We start from the raw sequence: 11,866 nt of genomic DNA, 5'->3' as shown, positions 1-11,866 counted from the left end.
TCCCAGAGGTGTATTACCTATACACACCCAGTACTACACCTCCATTACCATGGCTGCTGGAACCCATGGGAGCCCCCGGGGACACTCACGTGCGGTGGCTCACGTGTCGGAAAATTTAGTGGAATATCCTCCCACTCGCAGCCCCTCCCTCCTGCACAATCCCCCCAGAATCTTTCCGGGGAAATTTGAGATGCCTAATTATATAAATCCCCAGATTCCCATGATCTGCCTTTACAATCATCACCATGTCCGGATACTCCATTGACAGGTATGTGGAAAGCGATACCCGCTTTTCCCGCGGAATGTGGGAATCCAAAGAGGGGGTTTTGATCAGATGGGCCGCTGAGGCCTTCAAAACCGTGGTGGAAAAAGACTCCATCTACACCTTGGCTGGTACCAGACCATTGGACAACCGTGGTGCCACCTTGAACACCGCGTCCATCTCGACAAAAATCACTTCACCGGCCGAAGGAGTCGTGGGATTTGAAGCGTACCACCATTTATCCAAGTACTTGAACAGCAAAGAACCTCGCTTCGAATTGGCTGCAAGCAAAAATACCACCGTGAGCGCGACCGACGTCGACGAGCACACCGCGACGTTGGCGGCAGCTGGCGACCTCACCGCTACCCTCGCGAAGCGCGAATTCGGAGTGGAGTTTAAGTCCAACGACAGATTCTTGACTAAACTCGGATTCCGGTCCGTGGGCTGGGTCGCTGACTCGCGGTACCCCAAGGCCGCGGCCACCACCAACACCGCCTCCACCTACATCACCACCCAGCTTCATCTCTCGGTGGGCGAAAAATTGTACGGCTTGGGTGAACGGTTCGGACCCTTCTTGAAGAACGGCCAAAGAGTCGAAATGTGGAACGAAGACGGTGGTACCTCTTCCGAATGGACCTACAAAAACATTCCGTTCTACCTCTCGTCCAAGGGTTACGGGGTGTTTGTCGACTCCCCCCTGAGTGTGGTATTCGAGTTACAGAGTGAAAGAACCACTCGGGTTAATATCACGGTGCCGGGCGAAGGAGCTCGCATCTATATTATCAACGGTCCAGACCCCAAGACGGTTTTAAAGCGGTACGCCGGGTTGACAGGCTTCCCAGCATTACCCCCCGCGTGGACGTTTGGGTTGTGGTTGACTACCTCGTTCACCACCTCCTACGACATTAACACTGTCTCTGGGTTCTTACAGGGCATGAAAGACCGGAATATTCCCTTGAGAACCTTCCACTTTGACTCGTTTTGGATGAAGGGCTTCCAGTGGTGTGACTTTGAGTTTGATGCCGACTACTTCCCCGACGCCAAGGCCATGTTGGCCAAGTTGAAGAAAGATTTTGGTATCAAGGTGTGTGTGTGGATCAACTCGTACATCGCGCAGGAATCGGCTTTATTCAAGGATGCTGATGCCAAGGGCTACTTGATCAAAAACACCGATGGGTCCAGCTACCAAACCGATTTGTGGCAGGCGGGTATGGGAATTGTAGACTTTACCAATCCTGATGCCTGGAAATGGTACCAGGATAAGTTGGCGGCGTTGGTCGATATTGGAGTCGATTCGTTCAAGACCGATTTTGGTGAGAGAATCCCCGTCAAGGACATCAAGTACTACGACGGCAGCGACCCGGTGGCCATGCACAACTACTACACGTTTCAGTACAATAAGTGCGTGTTTGAGATGTTGGAAAAGAAGTTGGGCAAGAATGAAGCGTGCCTCTTTGCTCGTTCTGCCACCGCCGGTTCCCAACAATTCCCAGTACACTGGGGAGGTGACTGTGAGTCGTCATTTGAAGCCATGGCCGAGTCCTTGAGAGGAGGTTTGTCGTTGACTTTGTCGGGCTTTGGCTTCTGGTCTCACGACATTGGTGGTTTTGAAGGTTCTCCCGACCCAGCCGTCTACAAGAGATGGTGCGCCTTTGGCTTAATGTCCTCCCATTCTCGGTTACATGGCTCCAACTCGTACCGAGTGCCATGGAACTTTGACGACGAGGCTTCGGTGGTGTTGAAGAAGTTCACCGACTTGAAAATCTCGTTGATGCCGTACATTTTTGCTAAGGCCATCGAGGCTCACAAGGAAGCCACTCCCGTCATGAGAGCCATGTTATTGGAATTCCCCCAGGATGACGTTTCCCTTACTTGCGACACCCAGTTCATGTTGGGAGACGCTTTGTTGGTGGCTCCGGTGTTCAATGCCGAAGGAGATGTTAGTTACTACGTGCCTAAGGGTAAATGGTACGGTTACTTGGACGGGGAAATCAGAGATTCTGTGGACGGAAAGTACTTCAAAGAGACTCATGACTTCAAGTCCATGCCCGTGTTGGTGAGGCCTGACTCAGCTTTTGTCACTGCTGGCCCTGAAACCAAGATTGAAGTTCCTGACTTCGCTTATCACGAGGACTTTATGGTGAACGTCTACCAGTTGGAAACCAACCAGACGATTCCAATCCCCGACGTCAAGAAGGCAGGAGAAATTATTGCTACCGTTTCAATCAAGAAGACTGCTTCTGGGTTTGATATCTCGACTTCGGGTAAGGCTTCTAAGACTTACTACGTGAAGGTGTTGGGAGCTGATGTGAAGAATGCTGGTACTAAGGATACTTTGGGCAACACAATTGTCAAGGTTTCTGGTAAGGCTTCGATTGAGTATGTGTAGATGGATATACAGTATTATTGGAGTGAACGTAAAGTATTGCAATGGAGGAAATAGACGGTCACCAGAGCTAAGGAGCTGTTTCCTACACTCTCGTATTGTTTCTCTTCTATTGCGTATATTGTTTCTCTTATATTGTGTATATGCTATGCGGTTATATGGCGGCGATTCTATTCACATGGTGAACCTTGTCGGAGATTCTTCTACTTGCGTGTGGCCAGTAGAAGAAAACACCCAAGAATGAGGCCCAGAGGCCAATAATTGGAACTCTTCTAGCAGCAAATTGCAAAACGTTGGTACGTGGTAAAGCAGCGTTCATTGTATTTTGAATATTTATGGTGGTTGTGTCAAATAAATCTTGATGATAATTCAACTTCGATTTTCAGCCCTATTTATATGGGACTTTTTTTGGGTGCAAAAATCTCCTGATTCGCAGCGAAAAGTAAAAGTAACACCACCCAAAAAAAAGTTGCGTGATTCTGAGGTAACAATTTAGGAATCGTATACCCAAAGCAGTCTACCGTCATTGACTACCCAAGTTAACGAATGATCTCATGCGCGGTCGACTAGGGCTCCAGAGAAGGATTTTACGTGTTTCTAAACTGGTTCCAAAAGAATTAAATTTCTCATATGCACTTCTACAGAAGCTTCTTATAAATAGCATGGTCATCCAAGTATTGTTGTTGAACAGCAAAGGTGTTGTTGTTAGGGTTCGAATCCCTCAACACCGCCACTCTCATGTTAGCCAACAAGTTATGAGCAGCGTTGGAATGAGCATACACAGCACCGTTGAAAGCCTCACTGGCATCCTTACCTAAAGAGGCTCTGACAACTGCTTGACCACCGGGATGTTCTTTGATGAACGTCTTGACGTTGTGAATTATACCTGAAATCAAAATCAAACCTTCCTTCTTAGCTCTGGTATTGAACTCTTCTCTGTCCCATACTGGCAATTCGCTCACCTGTTGACCCCATTGCAAGTTTGTTCTCATTTTGTCCAACATCTTCTGTTGTTGTTGGAATCTGCCCTGGTCAATGGCGTTTTGACTGAAGGTTCTTAAGTTGTGGGCCAAGCCCAATTTGGACAACACATAAATGGTTACCTTGGTAGGATCGTATTGGTACCATTTCAAGGCATTTCTGTAATCACTGGGGAATTCGTGATGGAAGTTATGGTATCCTTCACCAAACGTCACCAATGCCGTCAATGCATGATCTCTGGGGGTTCTTCTGTCATCAAATGGTTGTTTACCAATCCAGTGAGCCAACGAATTGACACAGAAGGTTGCTTGTTGAATAACAAACGTCTTGAGAATTCCTCCGTAGATAAAACCTCCCCAGTAGTCTCCCCAAAATAACCCGGCCGTCACGGTTGGAACGATGAATGCCATCAAAAGTAAGAGAGCCATGTAGTGTGTGTGTTGGAACTTGACAACAGGGTCGGCAATCAAGTCCGAAATGTCGGCTCTGGCTCTGTGCTTAGGGTTGGGAATCGTCAACATCCACGTCAAATGACTATACATGAACCCTTTTCTGGCATCATATGGATCCTTGTTGGTGTCTGTGTATCTGTGGTGGACTCTGTGGCCATGTGCCCACCATTTGACAGATCCTTGAATAGCACCCGCTCCAAATAATGCAAAAAACCACTTGACGGGAGTAGACATTTCGTACGCCTTGTGAGCCCAACCTCTATGGTAACCAGCGGTGATGGAAAGACCACTAAAGGCATAGAGCACAAATGCCAACACTAAGGTCTTGAGACATGGAGGGTATTGGAATGCTTGAAATAATCCATAACTTGGGATAGCAATTACCAATACAAAATTCAACCAGTTCACATGCTTGTACCAGTTGTTAAGAGTCCAAGGTTGCTCACTAATGTGTAACTTGGTAGCATCCTCGGTTTTCTTGACCTCATTGGCGACCTTTGCATCCTTGACATCCTGGATAATTTTATTCTTCTGTTCTTGTGACAAGGAGTTGTTGTGTTTTAAATCTTCGGTCAATTGTTCCGCTGTCACCGTAACGAGCGACTTTGTACCCATTAATTTCCCACCGATTCCGGCAGCTACGATTCTTGGGTTCTTCTTATTGCTCCCGGCGGCAATAGCATTCAAGGCCGTTAAATCGGCGATTTCAAGCTTCTCTGAACCACTCATATTTAATTTGAATAAGAATCGGTTGCCAGATCCATTAAAGGATAGAAGGTGCTTTATATAGTTGCGAAAATTTTTAGGTGCGAATAAAAATGTTGGGTGGCCGGAATTAATAGTGACGGGGGTGTGCCGAGGGAATACCGGAGAAAACGATAGCCCCAGATAGCAGTGCCAGCGCGCGATACTTGGTGCGATTTTGAGCTAGTGGATCTAATCGATCCTTATCTGAGATGCATACTTCCGGGGGTAGACCCGACCTAAGGCGCCACCGTCTTGGGTCCCAACGTTGGCTTCCAAGCAAAGTGAGCTCATTTCAATCGGTGCACCAAAGTACCACCGGCAAGTTGGCCCACTCGGTCAAATATAACACCACCAATCAGAATTTCTTCTGGTGTGTAAGAAGACGCCTTAATGGTGAGTTCCGCCGTGCCACCCCAAAAATGTATTTATGTTGCTGTTTTCTTTGTGTCTGTGTCTTTGTCTGCATCCATGTCGCAGGCTGTGGAAGGTCACGGCACCTGATCGCGCGATGTCGTGCGACATCTCCGGTAGCAACCTACCTCAACATCCTTATCTGACCCAAACGCCTACTGGTTTCAGACCCCCCCCTCTGCTATGCAAACAACCCCCATCCATATCACAGCTCCCACCTCTTGATTCCATTTTTTCACCTCCCACCCCGTGCCTTTGTCTATCCTAGCCCATTATCGCCCAAAAGGGGCACCCTCACTTCTCCAATTTCTCACTCGAAAAAAAAATCTGGAGACTCCAATTTTCACCTACTTCACCATGAGTAACTTCCAACGATCCATTCCCACGTCGCCCAAGACCACGTCGCTGGCTATCTCACCCAACTTGTCACATGAACGTAACCCATCCATCTCCAGTCAGCATCATACCCACAAACACAGCATTGGCTCTCACCTCCCCCCCTCGCTGTCGCAGGCCTCGTCACGTAAACCTTCCATTGTGGAAATGCTAAGCTCTCCTCCGCCGTTGCCTGCCAACCCGTTCCCCAACAACGACGACATCAACTCGTTCAACTTGTCACGCAACAACAGCTTGAGCTCGCGGTCCAGTATGGACATGCACGAGGTTCAATTGACAGAATTGATTGAGAGTAACCGTTTAATCACCATCAACTCGTCGTACCTGATCCAAAAGGCGTTTGAAACTCTCATGGAGCACTCTTTGACCAGTGTCCCGGTCATTACCTCGCCTGACCCCCGTGACCTCACCAACTGCTTGACATTTGATTACTCAGACCTAAACACATACATCCTCATGATTATGAATAAGATCCGGTACCAGGACTTGACGGTGGGTGGTGCCGGCAGCGACACCGACATCACGGCTGAGGTGTTTGACCTGTACGTCGAGAAGGGCAAGAAGGGCGAGGAGGTGCCGGTGACGTTCATCATTGCGTTGCATCCCAAGAACCCATTTGTCAAGATCAACGAGAACGACAGCTTGGTGTCGGTGATGGAAATCTTGGGCAACGGCGTCCACCGAGTGGCGCTCGTCAACAACATCGGGCATATTGTGGGGATCTTGTCACAGAGACGGTTAATTCGGTTCATCTGGGACAATGCCAGACGCTTTAGTAACTTGGAGTACTATTTTAACCAGTCGATTGAGGATTTGAAGATCGGTTCGTCCAACCCTCTCACCATATATGGTGACAGCTTGTTGATTGAAGCCCTCCACAAGATGTTTGTGGAACGCATCAGTTCGTTGGCGGTGATTGACCGCAAGGGCAATTTGGTTGCAAATATTTCCATAGTCGACGTCAAGAACCTCACGTCCTCTAAGAACAGTCACTTGCTCTACAAGTCGGTGATGAACTTCATCGGCTTCAATTTGAGCCAGAAGGGGATCGAGGAGGGAAAGGACCAGTTCCCGATTTTCCATGTAAATAGACACACCGGCCTTGGAAGGATCATTGCCAAGTTGGTGGCCACCGAGAGCCACCGGTTGTGGATCGTGGATCCACCCAACCAGTCAACAATCGAGGATACGTTATCGTTTGACGGTGGATTACCTGGGAAGTTGACGGGGGTGATCACCTTGACGGACATTCTTGGATTTTTGGCATCAATCAAGTCAAATGGCAAGAAAATCGATCCTAGCTATGCCAGAAACCAGAGAAGAAGGTCTTCGACGTCGACTACGCGGTCGTCATTTGATAATTCGTCGAGCCTGGAGATTTTCCGCAAGTAAGAGGGATTGGCATCCTGTTCAAGCAGAGAATATTGAGCGGTTGTCAATTGGACCATTGGAGATAGCTGGAGGTTAAAATCATTTGAGTATCGGACAAACAATTGGAGCTCTATATCGAAAGACTCTTTCTGATGAGCGTTTTGGTCTTGACTTTCACTATCAATTTAAATTTTAGATGAAAACCCCATTTGCAGCTTTTATCAGTCGCTGGGTAGCACCTGGACAGTATCACGTGCCATAGACACCTCCTACCAGTCAATTATTCAGTATAAGCTGGCTCCAATCTACTTATAGTTGTCTTTTCCAGTACTTGGTTATCATATCCTCAACCTCTCGATTTGACCTCAGAAATCCACACCATCACTCCTACATTGTTCTCCCAACCCTACAACAAGTATCTTCAACTATCCTCCTTTTTATTTTATCGTCATATAACCTAGTATCCTATTTATTTATACAATATACTTTTTCCATTAGATACGAGATAAGAGACTTGACACAAAATCATTGCTTCTCTACCTGGCACTAATGAGACGCGCAACTTCTCCCCAGTAGCTCTCCCAATGGCCCCGCGCACCGTAGGCCACTCGAGTGAAATTTTTCTCCCTGTTGTCTCTCATCTCAGCAAAAAAAATTTTCATTGATTGAAAAATTTTTCTATAAATTAAACGCATTTCGCCCCCTTTGAAAAAATTTTTCTTCATACCTGTTCTTTTCGTATTAAGAATATATAGATATTATACATCATGGGTAAGGGAAAAACTCACGTTAACGTCGTTGTTATTGGTCACGTCGATTCCGGTAAGTCTACCACCACCGGACACTTGATTTACAAGTGTGGTGGTATCGACAAGAGAACCATTGAAAAGTTCGAAAAGGAAGCCGCCGAATTAGGTAAGGGTTCTTTCAAGTACGCTTGGGTTTTGGACAAGTTGAAGGCTGAAAGAGAAAGAGGTATCACCATCGATATCGCTTTGTGGAAGTTTGAAACTCCAAAGTACCACGTTACTGTCATTGACGCTCCAGGTCACAGAGATTTCATCAAGAACATGATCACTGGTACTTCCCAAGCTGATTGTGCTATTTTGATTATCGCTGGTGGTGTCGGTGAATTCGAAGCCGGTATCTCTAAGGATGGTCAAACCAGAGAACACGCTTTGTTGGCTTACACCTTGGGTGTCCAACAATTGATTGTTGCTATCAACAAGATGGACTCTGTTAAGTGGGACAAGAACAGATTCGAAGAAATCGTCAAGGAAACCACCAACTTCGTCAAGAAGGTTGGTTACAACCCTAAGTCTGTTCCTTTCGTTCCAATTTCTGGATGGAACGGTGACAACATGATCGAACCATCTCCAAACTGTCCATGGTACAAGGGTTGGGAAAAGGAAACCAAGGCTGGTAAGTCCTCTGGTAAGACTTTGTTGGAAGCTATTGATGCTATCGACCCACCTTCCAGACCAACTGACAAGGCTTTGAGATTGCCATTGCAAGATGTCTACAAGATTGGTGGTATTGGAACTGTGCCAGTCGGTAGAGTTGAAACCGGTATTATCAAGGCCGGTATGATTGTTACCTTTGCCCCAGCTGGTGTTACCACCGAAGTCAAGTCCGTGGAAATGCACCACGAATTGTTGGACGAAGGTGTTCCAGGTGACAATGTTGGATTCAACGTCAAGAACGTTTCCGTCAAGGAAATCAGAAGAGGTAACGTGTGTGGTGACTCCAAGAACGACCCACCAAAGGGTTGTGACTCTTTCGATGCTCAAGTCATTGTCTTGAACCACCCTGGTCAAATCTCCTCTGGTTACTCTCCAGTTTTGGATTGTCACACTGCTCACATTGCTTGTAAGTTTGACACCTTGTTGAAGAAGATTGACAGAAGAACTGGTAAGGTTTTGGAAGAAAACCCTAAGTTCATCAAGTCTGGTGATGCCGCTATGGTTAAGATGGTTCCATCTAAGCCAATGTGTGTTGAAGCTTTCACCGAATACCCACCATTGGGAAGATTCGCTGTCAGAGACATGAGACAAACCGTTGCCGTTGGTGTCATCAAGGCCGTCGAAAAGTCCGACAAGGCTGGTAAGGTCACCAAGGCTGCTCAAAAGGCTGCTAAGAAGTAAACTAATTAAACTGGTTTTGGGGATTTCCCATCTTAAAGATTGGTGCTATCTCTTTTTTTTAGTGTTAGTTTATTAATATATGTTTAATTTAAGAGTGAAGTTGAGACATCGTTTACGCAGGTACGGCTATAGAAAAAATGTGCGAGGTTAAATACCTGAAATTTTCAATCATTTCCATCAAACTCAAATGCAAGCTATCGATAGAGGCGCCAAATTGGTGTTTGATGATGCTCCCACTAGAGACTATAATCATGCTACCGACTCCAACTACAAGAGCTTAAGGGCGCAGGCCGAGCAGTTGTACCAAAAGCGGAACAAGTTGGCTCAGCAATCACAAGCCGCCTACAAGGCTGGAAACAAGCAAAAAGCTCATCAACTCAGTGAACAGAGCAAGCAGGTATTGGATGAAGCCGAGCACTATAATCGTCAGGCTGCTGAATATGTTTTCCGAGAGAATAACACCGATTCAGCTCAGGATGAGATTGATTTACATGGATTGTACGTGAAAGAAGCCGAATACTTTTTACAACTAAGAATTGTTCAGGAAGTCAGAACCAACCAGAGTCATTTGAACGTCATTGTCGGGAAGGGGTTACATTCCAAGAACGGTATTGCCAAGTTGAAGCCCGCCATCGACGACATGTGTGATGAAAGTAGATTAACTCACAGAATTGATCCTCATAATTCGGGTGTTTTGCAAATTGACTTGAGCAAGACCTCCATCAACCAGTTGCCACAAAGATGGGTGGCCTTGACACCCAGCACGGGGGTGTACCAGCCTTCAGGGTACCAGCTGTATGCTCCACAATACCAGAACCAAAACTCACACTCTCAAGGATACAGTCAGCAGCAACAGCAACACAATGGCAACCAGAAAACCAACCCGCTTGTGGACTTGTTTGTCAATATTTTGTGTATTTGTATTAACCGTCTGAAATAGGTAATAAATATGTACTATATTGAACAAAAGATATTATCTATGTACTAGTATGTACAATATTGAATATAAAACATGACTAATGAAAATGACCAGTAAATACGTAACTATATAAGGAGACGAATGTCTCCATCAATAACCTTATTATCTACCCACTCTATTCTACCAGGTCTAACATCCACATCCAGCAGAGTCTCCCTCCAAATGAATGTTGATGGCATCATTATAGTCGTCGCTAACATCGTTTCCATTGGCATCGTTCAACTCTTCCTGCTGTAACGCCATCTTGGCCACCACTTCAAATGCTGCCTCTACGTTAATGGCATCTTTAGCAGATGTTTCAAATACGGGGTAGTTCAAACCTCCCAACTGGTTATTGGTGATATTGGCCAACTTCTTCTGTAATGAGGGAATTTTCTTGTTTTCGTCCACATCGATCTTGTTACCTATTATTATGAAGGGAAAGTCCTGGGGATTGCTAACATTGGACTGGACTAAAAACTCATCTTTCCAGCTAGCCAAGTTGTTCAACGACTTTTCGTTAGTCACATCGTAACACAAAACACAACAGTCAGCTCCTCTATAGAATGCTACTCCCAAGCTTTGGAATCTTTCTTGTCCAGCAGTATCCCAAATTTGTAAAGTCACTTGCTTGTTGTTATCGAGCGTGATATCTTTGGTCAAAAAGTCGGCTCCGATGGTGGCTTTGTATTGATGGCTAAACTTGTTGTTGACAAACTGCTGCATCAAAGACGTTTTTCCGACACCGGAGTCTCCTAAAATTATAACCTTCAATAACGTTTTCTTTCTGCCTGACATCGTCTCTTGGTATTTATCCTTGATGGATTGAGATTTTGCTGGCGCGAAAACACTTGGGGAGCGGCGTGTGCCGGTTCATAATCCCCAAAAACACAAACTGGACAACAGAGCAGCTGGTACCTCTACTCAGGTTGAACTTCCGAGCACAGGGATAGATATGGGTTTCATGTGTCGAAATCCTGTTGTTTTTGTGTTTTTTGTCCACAAAAACGCCATTTACACCGAACACTCAACCTCCACTTGGGGCTGCGGAATATTTTTGCACCCAATCCACAATGCTCTTTTTACCATTCATGTGTACACTAGGAGTAATTAGCGGTATTGTGCTTCCTCGTGTGGAGACTTACAGTGACTCTAGTTCTGTAAGTTATCCACTTGACTACGGCTTGAATATTATCAAGGGGAACGAAGATATCAACATCAGTATCATCAAGAGAGACTATTCTCAGGATGAGGCAGATTTATTCAAGAAGCTCTTTTTTAAGAACCAGATCCACGCCTTTACGTTCAGCGGAGAGGGAGATATCCAGGACGAAGCCTGCTACGATGACCGATTGCCGGTAAACATCATCATCCATAAAGGAGACAAAACCACAGAGGCAGAGAAGGACTTTGTGGATAAGTTAAGAAAAGTCAAAAATGTCATGGAAATGCCTTCCACCGACTATGGGATTGTTGACGAAGACCTGCTCTTCAAGTTTGACACTGATACCACCACTGAAGAAGAAGCCATCCAGATCCAAACCTTACAGAAGAAAATGATCAAGAACTCCGTGTATGCTTTTTTGGATAGACTCAACAACTTGGTTTATGTGGTTAATGGAACCACCTTAAACCAGGTTTAGGGTCGAAACAGCCCCGACCCTTGCCCTTCTTATGTAGTAGATATAATTGTACCTCAATATACGGCGCCGCTTTATTCGCAGTCGAAACTGGATTTCGCACTCGCCGGTTGTTGAA

General features: G+C 45.9%; 7 protein-coding genes across 7 annotated transcripts; 5 read left to right on the top strand and 2 right to left on the bottom strand. All coding sequences in view use genetic code 12, as the record gives it.

The window, feature by feature from the left end:
- Positions 1-302: 302 nt before the first annotated feature.
- YIC1 (31 glycoside hydrolase) lies at positions 303-2,651 on the top strand (the record flags this gene model as incomplete). The annotated part of the gene is made up of 1 exon (XM_006683684.2): positions 303-2,651. The coding sequence occupies one exon, from the start codon at positions 303-305 to the stop codon at positions 2,649-2,651; it is 2,349 nt and encodes a 782-aa protein (XP_006683747.2).
- A 635-nt stretch (positions 2,652-3,286) lies between these two features.
- OLE1 (stearoyl-CoA 9-desaturase) lies at positions 3,287-4,810 on the bottom strand (the record flags this gene model as incomplete). The annotated part of the gene is made up of 1 exon (XM_006683685.2): positions 3,287-4,810. One exon carries the CDS (start codon positions 4,808-4,810, stop codon positions 3,287-3,289), a length of 1,524 nt encoding a protein of 507 aa, XP_006683748.1.
- Positions 4,811-5,596: 786 nt separating this feature from the next.
- On the top strand, positions 5,597-7,027 carry SDS23 (cell separation during budding; the record flags this gene model as incomplete). The annotated part of the gene is made up of 1 exon (XM_006683687.2): positions 5,597-7,027. One exon carries the CDS (start codon positions 5,597-5,599, stop codon positions 7,025-7,027), a length of 1,431 nt encoding a protein of 476 aa, XP_006683750.1.
- Positions 7,028-7,773: 746 nt separating this feature from the next.
- On the top strand, positions 7,774-9,150 carry TEF1_1 (translation elongation factor EF-1 alpha; the record flags this gene model as incomplete). The annotated part of the gene is made up of 1 exon (XM_006683688.2): positions 7,774-9,150. One exon carries the CDS (start codon positions 7,774-7,776, stop codon positions 9,148-9,150), a length of 1,377 nt encoding a protein of 458 aa, XP_006683751.1.
- Positions 9,151-9,337: 187 nt separating this feature from the next.
- Positions 9,338-10,090, top strand: PSN45_002914 (uncharacterized protein; the record flags this gene model as incomplete). The annotated part of the gene is made up of 1 exon (XM_006683971.1): positions 9,338-10,090. One exon carries the CDS (start codon positions 9,338-9,340, stop codon positions 10,088-10,090), a length of 753 nt encoding a protein of 250 aa, XP_006684034.1.
- A 168-nt stretch (positions 10,091-10,258) lies between these two features.
- YPT7 (Rab GTPase ypt7) lies at positions 10,259-10,906 on the bottom strand (the record flags this gene model as incomplete). The annotated part of the gene is made up of 1 exon (XM_006683689.1): positions 10,259-10,906. The coding sequence occupies one exon, from the start codon at positions 10,904-10,906 to the stop codon at positions 10,259-10,261; it is 648 nt and encodes a 215-aa protein (XP_006683752.1).
- Positions 10,907-11,181: 275 nt separating this feature from the next.
- PSN45_002912 (uncharacterized protein) lies at positions 11,182-11,751 on the top strand (the record flags this gene model as incomplete). Its single annotated transcript, XM_006683690.1, has 1 exon — positions 11,182-11,751. One exon carries the CDS (start codon positions 11,182-11,184, stop codon positions 11,749-11,751), a length of 570 nt encoding a protein of 189 aa, XP_006683753.1.
- Positions 11,752-11,866: the final 115 nt, after the last annotated feature.

The sequence above is a fragment of the Yamadazyma tenuis genome, chromosome 3 (assembly GCF_029203305.1).
Source record: "Yamadazyma tenuis chromosome 3, complete sequence".
Lineage (NCBI taxonomy): Eukaryota > Fungi > Ascomycota > Pichiomycetes > Serinales > Debaryomycetaceae > Yamadazyma > Yamadazyma tenuis.
Note: the sequence above shows the minus strand (reverse complement) of the source record. Positions and strands in the feature narration are given on the sequence as shown.